Source organism: Diadema setosum, chromosome 13, assembly GCF_964275005.1.
Source record: "Diadema setosum chromosome 13, eeDiaSeto1, whole genome shotgun sequence".
NCBI lineage: Eukaryota > Metazoa > Echinodermata > Echinoidea > Diadematoida > Diadematidae > Diadema > Diadema setosum.
Genome location: NC_092697.1, coordinates 24,107,952 through 24,123,859, shown reverse-complemented (window position 1 = coordinate 24,123,859; position 15,908 = coordinate 24,107,952). Strand labels below are relative to the sequence as shown.

The 15,908-nt window shown below is 37.8% G+C and overlaps 1 protein-coding gene across 1 annotated transcript in view; it reads right to left on the bottom strand.

Annotated features, from left to right (window-relative positions):
* Window positions 1–10,783, bottom strand: part of LOC140237299 (phosphatidylinositol 3-kinase regulatory subunit alpha-like) — an 80,794-nt gene extending 70,011 nt beyond the window's left edge. Inside the window, exons 1-2 of the mRNA XM_072317238.1 lie at window positions 10,269–10,783; window positions 3,298–3,357 (exon numbers count right to left, since the gene is read on the bottom strand). Coding sequence (XP_072173339.1) covers window positions 3,298–3,357; window positions 10,269–10,575 — 367 coding nt within the window. The 5' untranslated portion in view covers window positions 10,576–10,783. The remainder of the gene's footprint in view (window positions 1–3,297; window positions 3,358–10,268) is intronic.
* Window positions 10,784–15,908: the final 5,125 nt, after the last annotated feature.

The following is a 15,908-nucleotide window of genomic DNA, read 5'->3' as shown; positions in this document are numbered from 1 at the left end:
AAAGAGATATCACTGAAATGGTTTCATTTTGTCTTTATCCAATGATGGACTTGCGTTAAAATGTGTAAAATTTGTACTTAACTTGTTTTGCTGTCAAGCTCTTCATATGTTATCTCCGTGCTTTGCTATACCACACCTACTTTTTTGCTTTATTTTTCATTGCTTTTTTTTCAATAGTGTACCAGGTTAATGAATCCCACCTGTATCAAATACTGTATAACTATGCTGTTATATTCACATACAGATATTTTCATAAATAAGGAGGTTATAAACATTTTTTCAAGAGATGTTGTATTCACGATGCTTATTGGAATGCACTATTGCCCCAGTGCATGGAGATATTTTAGCTTGTTGTTAAATTTGTAATCCAACTGTGATGTGCGAAATTCGTGAAAATAATAGCTAGAATACAGTAAAGTAACACTTACACACCAATGGAATGGTATTCACTCATTCTGAAAATTCACTGATGTTGGAGGCCTATACTACATTATGTATTTGGATATGTGTATGCTTGCATAAATGTATATCACTGTATACATGCACTTTCATCACGTAGTAAACCAGGGGTCGCACTTAACTTTTTTTTTACTAGCCAGGCGGACTACTTAGAATCAATTTTAACACTGAAGCAATATTTTGGCTAGCCAGACGGACTAGTAACTTCAGAATTTTATGATTTTTAGCTAGTCCGACGTGATTTTGGGTGGCCAATGGCCAGCGGACCATTGCTAATTTCGAACTCTGCGTACATGTACAATATACATTAACATTATGATTATGTACCATACACACTATAAATACAATGCTATACAGTGTATACTGCCATTCCTATCATACACACCTATGATATATATACAAATTGTAAAAACATGATGCAGGATCTCACTGTCTTTTATTTGTATCAGGTGTTGGAATACAAGACAACTAATATCACTGTAAGTTGATCTGTACCTGATATGATTACAGTTTTTACGAATGTGTGATGTATACAACATGTGTGTAAGCAGTACACATAATGCCAACTGTAAGGCATGCCTGCACATTGCACCCATACGTTTATCTTGGGCAAACTGGAGAACTTGGTGTGACTGAGTTATAATTCTTGCCCAACCATAAATTGTGCCACTGACATAAAGCAAGGAACCCATCCCCTTACTGTAACAAAATGGAAAGGTGAGAACTTAACAAATGAGTAGACTCACTGTATGCCTGTTGGATCCTTTTAATGCAATCACAATGTGCCCTTTTCATATACAGTTGAACCTCTATTATCTGGCCTCCCTTTATCCGGATCTCTCTATTATCCGGACGCAATCTCGCCGTGATTTTTTAAATCTTTTTTTAATAATTACGGGAGGAAAGGGGGATTCCCAACGGATACATTTCTTAATAATTATTTAGGTAAATCATCCCAAGAATTTATAAAAGAAAATGATTTCATTCTTGCAAACACGAACCTGTATTTTGGGGTCTGTTACTGTGTGTAACAATGAAAAGGTTGCAGTATACACATTACTACAATGGGCTATATCAGTACATGTGTATGTATATGTAGACTCTACATGTATAAAGCATTGAGTCTCCCGTATCCGGCCAAATCCCTTATCCGGACGAGCCCCGGTCCCGACTTGTCCGGATACGAGAGGTTCAACTGTATTAGTCTTCCAGAAATAAATAAATAAATAAATAATAATCTACATGATATTATGAAGAGAACTAGACAAAGTGCAAATTACATACAGCATCACTACAGACAAGACCCTCTATGATTGCGGTCACTAGAGGTACTGCCCTATTTGGGGTATCAGAATATTGCCTACCAATATAGAGTGGCTGCTGTAGCTGCTATCTTCATTAAAAACAAACAGGAAATTGATCCACGCTGAGAATCGCAGGCTTCTGTAAGATAATGAGGGATTTATATTGTATCCTGGCTTCATGCTGCACTTTGCGCTTTAGCCATGAACAGATCACAGCAGATTAAGCAGGGGATGCAACGATTGAGCACATGGAATAGATGGCGCCATAATTTCCTCTCATCATGTAGCATTACGTTGTTGATATGTACATTGTATTTAACACCACAAGGAGAGTCAATTCATGGAATAGAAACTCGTGAAATACTTCTTATTTCTAAATATCATATTTCTGAGGGCATTGTGTACCACACAATAGCCACAGATAAGGCTTCCCCAAGCCACAATGATTATATTTCCTTTTCCTTTCCCGCCTTTTTTTTTCCGATGATTTTATTAGGACAAGCTCCGTCTGCAGTAGAATTATGATAAAATGGTCTTTTTAATACCAAGACCACTTTTCCATGTGCCCAGCCTTTGAAGCCTTTTCTTCCAAAAATCCCTGTCACAACTCTTTCCTCAATATCGCCAGGCACCCATTTTTACATCTTGATCATAAGAGACTTTGTGCATATCTTTAAAAAGATGGAAACATTGGGCAAGACTTGAATCCAAGACTTGCTGTTTAAAGGTCCAGAGCCTTGTCTACTGCACTGCAGCACTCAAATAAGCCTGAAGAGAATCCTTAGACTTTAATAGCTTTGTTTCATACTTAACACATAGAAGAGACTGGATAGATAGATATATAGATTAGATAGATAGATAGATAGATAGATAGATAGATAGATAGATAGATAGATAGATAGATAGACAGACAGACAGACAGACAGACAGACAGATAAAACACTACCCTTCGAAAAGTAAACCTGTTGAACACCTGTTCCTACACATGTGTCTTAGTGGCCACCTGTCTATAGTCACAATCCACACTACAAATGCCTCTAATGCTCCTGCAGAGAAACTCAGTAAGAAAAGACACCCTTCAGGAGTGGTCACCTGTATACAGCGGCCAGTCAGCAGCCATTGACTTCTCATTCTGCAGTCAATATCTTTACCACATACAGCACTCAACAGCCAAGAGCAAATCCCTAGCTGTAGGGCTATACAAAGTGCTTTACATATAACATTTTGATACATAAAAAACACACACACATAAACAAACAAACAAACAAACAAACAAACAAACAATTAAGCACATGAAATATTTGCATGAATATCAATAAGGGATAACATAAATTGGACTAAAAATATAGTTGTCAGGTATTTTATATTCGCAATACTTTCCTGCGGCAAACCAAGTGCCTGCCATGAGTTGCACTGCATTGCTTGTCATGCTGTTTGATGGCAGTCAACCAAGTGCTGATTAAAATGCCATTGTGCTGCTTTTGTTTTGTTTTGTTTTTTCCTTATTTTTTTCCACAAAGATCTTGATACTTACAATGTTGACAAAACTCTGGCGTAACTATGCCCTGATGAATTAATTCGTCAATGCCGCCACCTGTTGGTAAGAAATTTGAAAACAAAAACAGACATGAAATCAAAATCATTTCAGAAGTTGGCTTTCATACACCATACAGATTGCAAGAGACAGATTTACTGTCAGATATATTCAAATGTTATGCATATCTGCACATGATATACCTGTCTGTATCTACCAGACTGTACCACAGAAAAACACTGAAAAGATAGACATGATTGATTCTGCACTGGAAACACTTTTGCACCTCGCTGTCACATTTATAATTTATTTAACTGAGAATGCTGAAAACTAAATATACCACGATTTTGATACATCAGGGGATATCATACAAACTTAAACCCACTGAGGACGGGCTGATTTTGCTACAACATGCATTTCCCATAGACACCTGTCCAAGTATACTCGGGACTAGTCGTCACATCTAATGTGTCTCTATCACAGCATACCCTACCTGGTCATTATGTTGGTTTATTGCACCCTCTCGATGGGCACTACAAGCCTATACAGAAGTAACCCAATATACTCTCTACATATAGAGACAATAGACTTACACCCCTTCCCTAGACATTATTCTCTTACAGGAAATTGCTTTTATCAGGTCCTATGGCAACTGCATTAATGGACACGTCTTGTGTAGATAATGAGCAATCATCCCAGCATGGAACCATCTCCTTCACCTGCTATTCAAACATCAGGTTTAGGTAGGTACATACTTCCTTGTTGAACGAAAATACAGTACAGAATACGCGGCAAAGCTGAAAACCACCCAAAATCTAATCACTGTATGACTGCATTCTTGTATGCATGGTATTCCATCACAGTGAAGAAATTTCACCTCAACAAATTATATAAAAGTCAAAATGGTGATCTTTTTTTATTATAATTATATTTGCTTCCCATTTCTCTGCGGGGGGGGGGGGGAGGGGGGGGGGTAGTGGCTGTAAACTTCCAGTTGCAGTAGTGGAAAACATATCTTGAGCTGGAAATAGAAATGATGAGCAACTTTCACAAATTCGGTAAACAGATGCTCATTTAATTCTCATCTATATCAAGTGCATTTTCTTAGAAGCTGTAGTTGGGTAGAGATTCAACCATCTTTACAAAACTAATTACTACATGACCAGTGCTGTAGAGGCCATTGTAACTTAGCAAAAACACAACCCTGGAAGGCTTCTTTCTCTTGCGTAGTTTCCATGGCATGTAGTGCTTAGAGTTTCCCAGAGTTTGTTTACACTTCCCTTCTCTCCCTTTCCCTCTAGAGCTCTCTCCCTCTCTCCCTCTCTTTCCCTTGCATATTCTCAAGAGTCTTCCTCTGAATAAAACTGACTGTCACCCACAATGCAATGCTCACTCCGAGAAGTCAAATGAAATGCAACTTCAATTTCAGTTGTGTTTTCTGCAGCTGCCGGAGTGCACACAAATCCCTTGCCCATTCCCATTTTCCTTCCATAATAACAGATGGTTCGTTTTTAACACCTGTTGAATCTTTGATAACCCTCTGAGTTTATGTCACATCTGCAGACTTGACTGAATGAACCTAGAATAAAGATTATCACTGATACAAGATCCAAATCTCAGAAAGACAAGAGTGAATCAAGCAAAAGAAAAATATCATCAGTGAAGGTTGTGAATCTCATCAAAATGGCAGTGAATGGGAAACTTCCAACAATCAAGTTCGTCATGCACTATTCGCTGAAATCAGTAGTGAAGTTCTCCATATTTCTTGAAAGTATTAATCTTAAGCAAGGAGGTCAAAATCACATCTTTTCACTTCAAGAAACAATTCAAGGAGTGATTTTCAGTTGTCTTGTAGGATGCATGGCATCAATGAAATTCAGTACATTACTGCCAAACTTTGGATGCAGCTATCAACTCACTTTAGGCACAAAATTAATGTTTCCAAATAACTTTCACAGAGATTTGGGCAATTGATAAATGCAAAGCTGCAAAACTCATGATAGAAATGATAAACGCAACAACTCACAAATTGGGAAATGCAATCCAAAAGGCCTTTGCAAATTCTGTGTTTTGATATTGGGTATCAAGATGTGTTTCAAACATGAGAAAGATGATAAATATAGCCTTGGATAGTCCCAACTGAAATATTGCTGTTTTTATGGTCCCCCTAGTGTTTGTGTAAAAATAAGGATTTTTGCCTGATTTTTTGTTTTCCATTTACTCTAAGTCAACAGGAAATTAGATAGCTTACCCATCATTCAAAGTTCAAATTGCCTGACGTCTTATGAAATGCTGTCTTGTCTGTTTCACTACTTTGGTTCAAAATAACTGATTGTGGATATTTCTCCTTCTACTATCTACAGCTACCTGTTAAGTCTTGAAGCCATATCTGGTAGATTCAGTTATTTTGTTTTTCTAATAGATTGTCAAGCATACAAAGCTACTACTTGACTCTCTGAGGACTGCGCAATGCAGCACTATCTGATGCATGCAAGTAACATTTAAAGGACAAGTTCACCTCAGTATACACGGGGATTGAGAGAATGAAGCAATATCAGTAACAGCTTCAGCACCGCCATCGCTGAATGAGAAGACTACTACAGCTTGTGATGTCACATGTGTATCATGATATAGAGAAAACAAAGAAAATTCAACATATTTTCACTGTTCTCCCATAATGAAAGAGCACTTGACTTGCCTCTTTCAGAAGGCAAAAAATGAAATTTTGTAGAATTCTCTTTATATTTTCCAAATCATTCGACATATGTGACATCATAAATTGCAGAAGTCTTCTCATCCAGGAGTGACAGCACAGAAACTTTTAAAATTCTTACTTTTGGATGGATTGTCTGATTTTCCTCAAACTTTCACTGATGCATTCTACTGATATTGCTGCATTAACTCAAACCACAGTATTGTAAAACAAAGGTGCACTTGCCCTTTAAACAGACAGGTTCTCTGAAAACATCTCAGTTCACAATCTTTCCCATTGACAACCCAGATGTTTGATCCTTGTCTCGTCAGGCTACAAATAATGTTGCCAAATGAAGTTAGAATTTGGTTTAAAGATCAGAGAAGATGGAGAAAGCTGGACCTGGTTTATCACAAAACATGAAACTATTAATGACAACCACACATGCAGATTGAAAATTTGTTTTTGTTTAATGAAATGGTTTACTGTTTCTATTGAATTATTTATTTCCTCTTAGTTATATTTATTTTATTTTTTATTTTTTTTTTATTTATTTTTTTTTTTTTGGGGGGGGGGTCCCTTTTATTCTTTGGCATGGCTAAAAATCTTTTTCTACACTATTTATTGCATTTATTGCAAGTACCCAAGTGTACAGCTGAGCATCACACATCACAGTTCAAATCAAGATGTGACTGTATCATGTGATGCATAGATCATGCAGTAAGTCTGCAAGAGACAAGAGCAGCTCAAGGCAGCTGTGAGTCATCCAAGTTCAAAAGTTTCTGTCTATTATTAGTGTCAAGTCTTCACAATCACAGTCGGTGGGTGTCTGGGGAAACTCTTTCCTCTCCACTTGTGGACTGAGGCACAAGTAGGAAGGATATTACGGACCAAGATAATGCAAAGTCAACAATACTCATAGCAGCAGGCAATGCTGGCCAGTCCATACATATTTGTACGTAGCTGCACTGCAGTAAAAATTGACAGCACTACACAGTGATTCAAGTCTTCTGAAACTGGGATAATTCATAAAGCACATTTTTGCTCTCTCGTTTTTGTTGCTTTTCGTTGTTTTTAGATTGGGAGCAAAGAGCAGCAGTGGGTATTTTGGTAAAAACTAAATTACATGCACAACTGTTGTCATGTAGATTTTACAGTTTATATTAAATGATCAACAATAATAGAAAATCATGTGGAAGATAATTTCTCCTTCTGTCTGAACAAATTTTACAACTATTTTAACTGAGACATCACACTGATATTTTGACTTTACAGGGTGCACTTTTAAGTTTAAATTTGAAGCAACCATGCATATGTATCTTTTTACATAGGCACCTTTGGACACCATTTGCTAGGTTTAGGTCTACACAACACCATGAAGGCCTAGATAATGTACTTTAAACCTACTACACAGTCTTGAGGCAAGTTTGTATAATAACTGGGATTTTTCTAGCAATTAAAAAGAGCTCTTATATCATTCTTTGTCAAAATTTAACACTCAAATGTTCTGAATGATCACAAAAGGTACATGTATCTGATGAATGCCCCTCCCTTCTTAATCTGTTTTTTTTTTTCTCTCTCTCTCTTTTCTTTTTTAACATACAGTGTACCAGTACATTGCTGGTAGTTTCCTAACATGGAAGTGCAGAATTTAAAGTTTTCCTTAACTGAATAACTGAATGACATCAGATACTGATTTGTATCATATCCTAGCACTTCTTAATATGTCTACCAAAAAAAAAAAAGTATTTCTGTATAATGCTAGACAATGACTCAAGTACAAAAGTCGACTGTACAATGGAGAGTACCCTGCACAAGGATTAAAACTGCATTTCGTGGACAAAGCATCACTGCAAAATGCTTTTGACATTTTTGATACACGGTCAACCAGAAACTTTATGCTGTGGACGCTGGGAAATCTATCATAATGCTGTTAACTTCAAGTCTGTGTTAGTTCTCTCTGCAGATGGGAAAACACTTGGTTCACATGATATGAAGCACACTTTCCGAGATATGTTTTAAGACCCAGCTAGAATAAACAAACAGACACTGCTTCTAGTATTAAGAGCTCATAAATTCAAAGTTCTGCACATATAGTAAGATAATGTTGTGGGCTCAAATGAGCTACACATACAATTTTTGATGGAGGTACAGTAGTCTCTGCATAATCAGGTACTGCTTAATTGGGTAAGAAATGCTCTGCCCAATACTACCTACAATGTAATTCAAAAGCAGAGACTGAAATGTAACAGGTTTTTCACATACTGGGCACATAATTTGTCCAGTCAAGGTGAGCCAAATCGCCAGATAGTTGGTGAAGCTTATTATTCATATTACTCTGCTGTACAGCAGATATCCCCAGGAGATCAAATCTACACTACAGATTAAAAACTATGAGTTTTGTTGTAAACAGAGTTGACATTTGCTTGCTAATTCTCCCTGACATTTAGCAGATTTTGTCCACAAAGCATGTGTACTGCCTCCTACTGATAGCTCTCACGGTCTAGTCATTTACAGTCTGTAACTCAATCACATGATTAATGACATTTTGGATGTCAAAGAAAATATCATGCTTCAACATAAATGTCTGTTAATTGTGCAGAAAATGTAGAGCCCTTTCGGATAAAGTGGCTAAAGTGTACAATGTATATCACTCCTCACTACATGAAAGTTGTTCCAATTTGCAAATGAATGTAATTTAAGATCTAGAGACTGCTGATGTACACGTAAGGCACTCATTTGTCCTGCCCCTAGTTATGACACAACTATTACTACATGGTGCTCAAACACAGAGCTTATTAGGAGCTGATGCAGAGCAGAAAAATATATAGGTAACCTGTGCTTATCATCAACAGTAGGGTGCCACATAACTTTTTTTCACCACTTGCACAGTCAGGCAATCAGATTTTCAACTGTTGCAAAGCACTTGCCCAAATATGAATTTTACTTACGCACAAAGAAAGTCAAAAAGTATTATTTAAAAAAATGATATTGAAAATCACTTGTAAGTCTAGGGCTCACATGCTTTAGTTTGAAGTACTTAACAAACTTGGTTTGATCAAGTGCTGGTGTTACATTGCATTGGGTCTTCTTCACATTTTAAGTGTTGGAATGCAAAATGAAATCATCAAATAACATTGCATCACAAAACAGTCACTATCTTTGGGCTTCTCTATGGTTGAATATACAATGTGAGTTTGAATGGGGAAAAGTGAAAAAAAGGGCTTCAGAGCTATTTGATTGCCCAACTTGGGCCAGCAATTTTCATATTGTTCCAAAACGCTTGCCCAACTTTGATTTTCACTTGCCCTGGGCAATCAGGCAAGTGCTTTTGCATGTCGCACCCTGCAAGAGCCAAGAGTCTTGTCAATCAAAAAAGGTATTGTTATAAATCATACAAAGAGCAGGGCATAAAATAAAATTTGTTCAAATTCTATTAATTCTTAAAGGTGTCTCTTAAACTACAGGTTTCAAAATTCTATAAAAGTAGATATTTTCGCGCAACTAATTTTGTCGCGCTTGGCCTGGTAAGAAGAGTTTCGCATGTTTTTATTCCGCGGAATCAAGACATCACGTACAGGAACGTATGGCAAGCAAAAATATTCGCTTGCTTTTATTTTTGCGCTAGTTTCTGATTGCGTGAAATGCGCGAAAATTTCAACACCGTGAAAATTTCCACTTTTACAGTATAATGAACACTACAGTAATTAATAGAACACAAAAGGAATGCCTGATCACGCTGAGTAAATTATACTATGTGTGTACAGTGTATGTAAAGGAAAGATAGCAAATCATGAGATCCTCACTTGGTTGTCAAGCAAATCATTTTGACATCAGTTAGAAATTATCATGTACAATACAACTTGCTGTGATTGGGCGTTCTTGGAATGTGCAAGGAAAACAGTTGAGTATGGGGAGAGATCACCATGAGTGAAGAGTCACAACAATTCTGCTTTTTGATAATGTACTGTTTCGATGAAAAAAAAAAAGCCATGGGAATGAGCAATGCTGAAATGTGAGCACTTTCAAAAACTCCCATTTCCTAACCATTAGATGATTGTTCGGTCAACAAAATATGTTTAATTTATACTACTGCAGTTTTTAATTCATAAATAAAGCCTGGAATCTGATAATAATCTCACAATGCATTCTTTTCAAGCACGAGCCTTCCCTGAAAAGATACTAAAATGGAAGAAACAGGGATAACATTAGTACACTATACATGTAATTCTTCCTGCACTGAATAACTTTTAGTCACACTAAACCAACCACCATTCACCTGCTGATCCATCCAGTTCTTGTGAAGGTGGCTTCAGCTTTGGCTGCACACACTCATAGTTCCTTCTTGCCAGGGGTATAGGCTTCCTCTCGTACAGACTCACATACGTCCCCGGGAAGCTGCCTCTGTCCTGAGTCCTCTCGTTCACTCCCTCCAGCCAACTCTCCGGCTTCTCCACCGTGCCCTTGAAGTAGGTCAGACTTTGCGGATTGACGACGACCAGGATGTCGCCGCTCTTCATGACGATGTCCTGGTCCGACGTGGGCTGGTAGTCATGTAGAGCAACATACTTGACAATTTCGCCCATTGTGACAGGCAGCCGAATCACACATTCCCCACGAAAAACAGTTTTCTTATTGGTGTCTCCCCTGGATTCTCTCTGAGACACGTCTCCACTGCTTCGCTGGCCTTGAAGAGATGAATGCGACCACGGCTGCTTACACTGCTATGAAGCAGCTTGTGGCTCCACCACCTTTCGTTTCAGATGTTTCGAGGTAAGTCTTTCAATAAGGCAGTACTGAGGTTCAAACTGCAAAAACAAACAAGAAAACATTTTACTTTTGGCTATCACTGACTGGTTTCTGAGATTACTCCACATGTATACTAAAACAAAGACATGCTCTCAATTCCTATAAAAGTAAAGCACACATGATGTGCCTCTGTGAGATGATGGTGACATGTCATTTGCTCCTGCAACAGTAGACAGAGAGATCCGTCTGTCCAGAGGAGTCTTTTATTTTTTTGATGTTATCGCTCTCCTACATGAAGCCAGACGCAGTCTCCGCAGAACATAAATCCCCGACGAACATAAATCCCCGACGACCAGATACAGACGGATCTTTCGGTCAACTGCAACAGTTGCTCCAATCTTGTTTCTCTGAGGACTTAGCATTACAGTTAGGGTTGTCTTCTAGGTTTAGTTCGATGTGAGGAGTAGGGTTAGCATGGTAAATGGTTGTGGGTAGAATTTATGATTGGCTTAGCGTGCATATTTCCTGTAGAACTATGTGGATGAAAGCATTTCGAGCCATGTAAAACTTACATTGTAGGGAGGGTTACACAAAGGAACTTGTAGGGTGCATTCGAGCGCTGTCCTGAAGTGAACTGTACCATACCTTACCCGAGCCAGAGGAGCATTCTAACGTTCCTAAAGTACTATGTACCGTACCATACTGAACTGAGCCAAAAGTGGACCACTTCCCAATGTGCTCAAAAAGGGTACTAAAAGTGTACCACAAAGTTTACATGTGAAGAATACGCATATCGGATACGTCATAATGCAAAGAGTTTATTCTCTTCGAGTCTTTGTTCGGGACATCTGTAAGTAGTATGCGCACCAGATGTATCGTTACACAGCCCTGTCGCTGTACACAAGTGCTGTGCATGGCAGACACTTTGCACAAGATCTGGTCGGGCAACAGCAACAGGTAAATGACCCTTTGCTACAAAATGCGATGCGTGACCACCTCTATAAATAACTCATGAGGCACGCTTTTTCAACAGAGCACTGGTATGCTCCAAATCTGGCACAATTCAATATAGTACCCTCTAGTTCAGTTCGCTTTGCCTTTGGTTCGCTTTAGTAATTAGCTTAGAGACGAGTACTTGAAAATAATACATAGGATCTAGATACATGTACCATGCATCACATGCTAGAATGATAGTAGAAACGTTACACCTGAAGGTAAAACTGAATCTATACTGATTCTCTTGACATTAAAGAGACTGTACAGTACTGGTTGAGATGGGGATTCATGTTTTGAACATTCCTTAACGTTAGTGAGATAATGAAAAGCCTCTTACGAAATATGAAAGAGCATGTAGGAGCCTACCGGTAATTTCAAGAAGGACTGTACACATCCTTTAACGTTAGGTAAATGTACACATTTTGACTTAATATTGTAACTTTAGTTTAGGATTTATTTAGACTTCTATCTACTCTAACTTTAACGTTAGACGACATGTTTGAATGGGATTAGCTCAGGCTACATTAATTGGAAGCATCAAGTGCAGCCAAGGATACAATCCTCAACAGGCTCTGACCGACATACAGCAACATTCCGGAAAAGTTAAATCACTGGAAAGTAAGTAAGTAGGAGTAGTACTGGCTACAGTAACACTGGTAAGAAATAACTTAGGGTACATAGCAGAGCGTAGTTAGAGCAATTCTAGAATTCCAACATTTGTTAGATTGTCTAACAAAGTTGTTAGAAAAAAAAATGTCAACAAATTCAGAGTCAGACTGCTGATAAGTGATACAATGACCACTTCTTTTTAACACTGAGTAGGAACTACTCTACGATTTTTTTTCTTCTGATTGTAATATAGGCGTCTATGTGATAGCAGTCCTAAACTTAAAGCACAAACTTTATCTCACTTTCACTAACGTTAACGTGGAGATCGCTGAATACCACCGACAATGCTTGTCCGCGTTGGAGCTCCCCTGAGCTTTGGGGCGGCCAAATGCAGGAACCACGGTCCGAATGACAAGCAAAACGCTCTTGCCAAATCCAAAGAAATGACAGCAAAGTGTAGTTTATTCCACTAATACGACGTTTCACAACCCCTTGATTTTTCCGGCATTTTGCCTTCACGACGAGCAGACTTTCTAGTCTACGGAACCTGTCCTATTCTGTAATTCTGCGTCATATGCACACCAATGCAATATGAAACCATACGATTCTCGCATCCAGGAAGCAAGCTACATGTATGTCTTCAACGAACCAGGAAGCTGTTTCCATCCAGTGCAGTGCTGTGTAAAGCTAGCTACAGGGAGTTCGTGGTTGTAGCCGTGTCGTAGTACAGAAAGCGGTAAAAGGAAGTCGCAGCACAGCTATGCAGGCAAGGGTGCAACGCGCGGTCACCGGTCGCATCGGATCGGCTCGGATCGCTACAACAAACGCACTTCTGCAGGCATGGGGCACGGTGTACATTTTGCTTTTTTCGCGAAGTGTGAAAGGTTATAAATCATGACCGTAGTCGTAGGTAGCATGAACGTAAAATGTTAGGACGCCATCTACAAGTAAAAGTTTGCTTCAAGTTCTCACACTAGCCGTGCACGCAATAAATAAAGTAATTGTACCCAGTGCCGTATACGGCACTGATTGTACCTAAAAGGGTCCTGTATGATGATGTTATAAAAGTGGGAAACTTCTAGCGATTGTTCATTTAGCTTCGGTTTCTTTTTTCATTATTTCATCAAGTTCACATGCAACCAATAACAAAAAAGTATCTCACAGATTATTCATGAGTTTTGATAAGGCCTACAATTTTACTTTTGCAACCCTGAAAAATTAGATTCATTTCATAAGCTTATTGATTATACTACCCCTGAAAATAAGTTGTTTGATATATCGTATCACTCATATACCGGTATTATCTTCATTTGATCTGACATCATAAGAAAGCCTGATTAATCATCTTTATAATGACACCTCACTTGCTACGATTGGGTGTTCCTGGAATGTGCAAGGAAATACAGCTGAGTATGGGGACAGATTAAAAGGGAATATGATAACAAAAAAGAAAGCTATTGGAATGAGCAATGCTGAATTGTGAGCACTTTCAAAAACTCACATTACATCTTATTTTTCAACCATGAGATGATTGTTTGGTCAACATTTATGTTTAATTCTAATTTGCAGATACTACGGATCAAGTCTTTAATATGAACAAAGCCTGGAATCTGATCATTATCTCACAATGCGTTGTTCTTTTCGAGCACAGGCCCTTCCTGAAAAGATACAACAAATTAATGGGGATGATATTATTGACATAACGTATTTGCTCCATTTTGCAAAATTTCACATTTATTCTAATTTTGACCTTTCCTCATACTCAATCATATACTGTGCAATCCACGGAATGCAATAGCGTAAACAAATGAGCTGTCATTGTAAAGAAAATTAATCAGACTTCCTCATGATGTCACATTTGAATGAACTGATGTAGTTTTAAGAGAAGGGATACGTCAAACATTTTAACCATTATTCTCAGTAGGTCTACCAAAGAAAATCGTATTCTTGAGTTACATGCATTTTTGTCCCGGTGCTATGCAAGGTCAGAGTTTGGACCTAACCTTTACTGTCAACCTGATTTTCTTCTTTAAATAATGTTCTTCCATGTCAAATTGTCAATCCCCCCCCCCCCCACATAAAGCAAAAGCACCACCGTTTACGGTGTTAACTCCTCGACTTTTGTTTAAGTGTTCATATTCCCCGTATCTTATAAATTAAAAAGGAAAAAAAAAATCAGTAATACAGCCATGGTTATTATACAGTCTACTGGGATCTCCGAAGAAAATTTGACTGCTAATAATATCAAAATTCTTAAATTTAACATTGCAATAATATTCAATGCACTACTTTAAAACAGTTCTTTATGAAATAAAAATTGTACCTTTAATTCACTGTCCATCTTTATTCTTTCTTTTTTTCAGGAGGCTGAGGAATAATGATCCCCTGAATCTGTTCTGTTTCTTCCTGTATGTGCAGAACATATGAAGAGTTTGTTTGCAAAAACCGATAAGTTCATTTTTGAAGATTTGGAAGTACGGTCTCTGTCATAAAGTACAAAATGATACCTTTAAAATGATATATTGGTCACTACATATAAAGGTATATTTTTGAAGTTATGGTCAAAAGAAGCAAACATTTTCTTATCATTCTCTTTATTTTTCTTGACCTTTAATCGCAAATATCTCCATTTGACAAATGTGGACTTATCGGTTTTTGCAAACAAACTCTTCATATACTTACTCAGAAAAAAAATATATATATATATTATACATATAATATGCCACCATGCATCACAAAACCAACGGAAAGTCGCACCCTTTCATTTTACGTGAGGACTCAAAAAAGGTGAAACGGGCCTACCAAATCAATCTTGAGTTTTTCTTATTTTCTGAAAGAGCTATTTTTCTACATTATTCCTATAGAGTAAGTTTGGGATCATGAAATGAATTGAAAAATGTGTTTTTCAGCAGTTTTTCTACAACAATTTTTTTGTAGAGTAGTGAGATCGGTTACAGCTCGTTATTCCGGAGGTTCAGTATTCCGAGGCTCTTTAGTCCGAAGATTCGTTATTCCGAAGGTTCATTATTCTGAATTTCATTTTCGGATCAACAAATCTCCGGAATAACGAACCTTCAGAATAACGCCACAAATGTTCGGATTAACGAACCCTTTTTCATTTTCGGATTAACGAACCTCTAGGTATAGGGAATTTGCATGTTTCGGATTAACGAACCTTCGGAATAATGAACCTTCAGAATAGCTAGCGAACCTTCGGATAACGAACAGCACCCGTGAGATCAGGTATGTCTTATACCCCGTTTAGAGTCCCACCAGACACAGCACAGCCTCTAGAGGTTGTGCTGTGTTCATGCTAGACGATGGGGACTCTAACGGTCTCGACACGAAGCATATAGCACGAGTTTTCATTTCTTGAAAATCATTTGCATAATATTCACTGTCAACTCTAATAACTTTTAAAAGGAAAAATGCAACTCCTTAGAAAGTTGGCATTAATCATGGACAGAATGTGTTAATAAAGCATGTTCAATTTCAGTTTGATCTGAAAATCCCTTCATTGTTATGCTCCAGTGGTTTAATAAGTACATGCTGTTTTTTGTTCTAT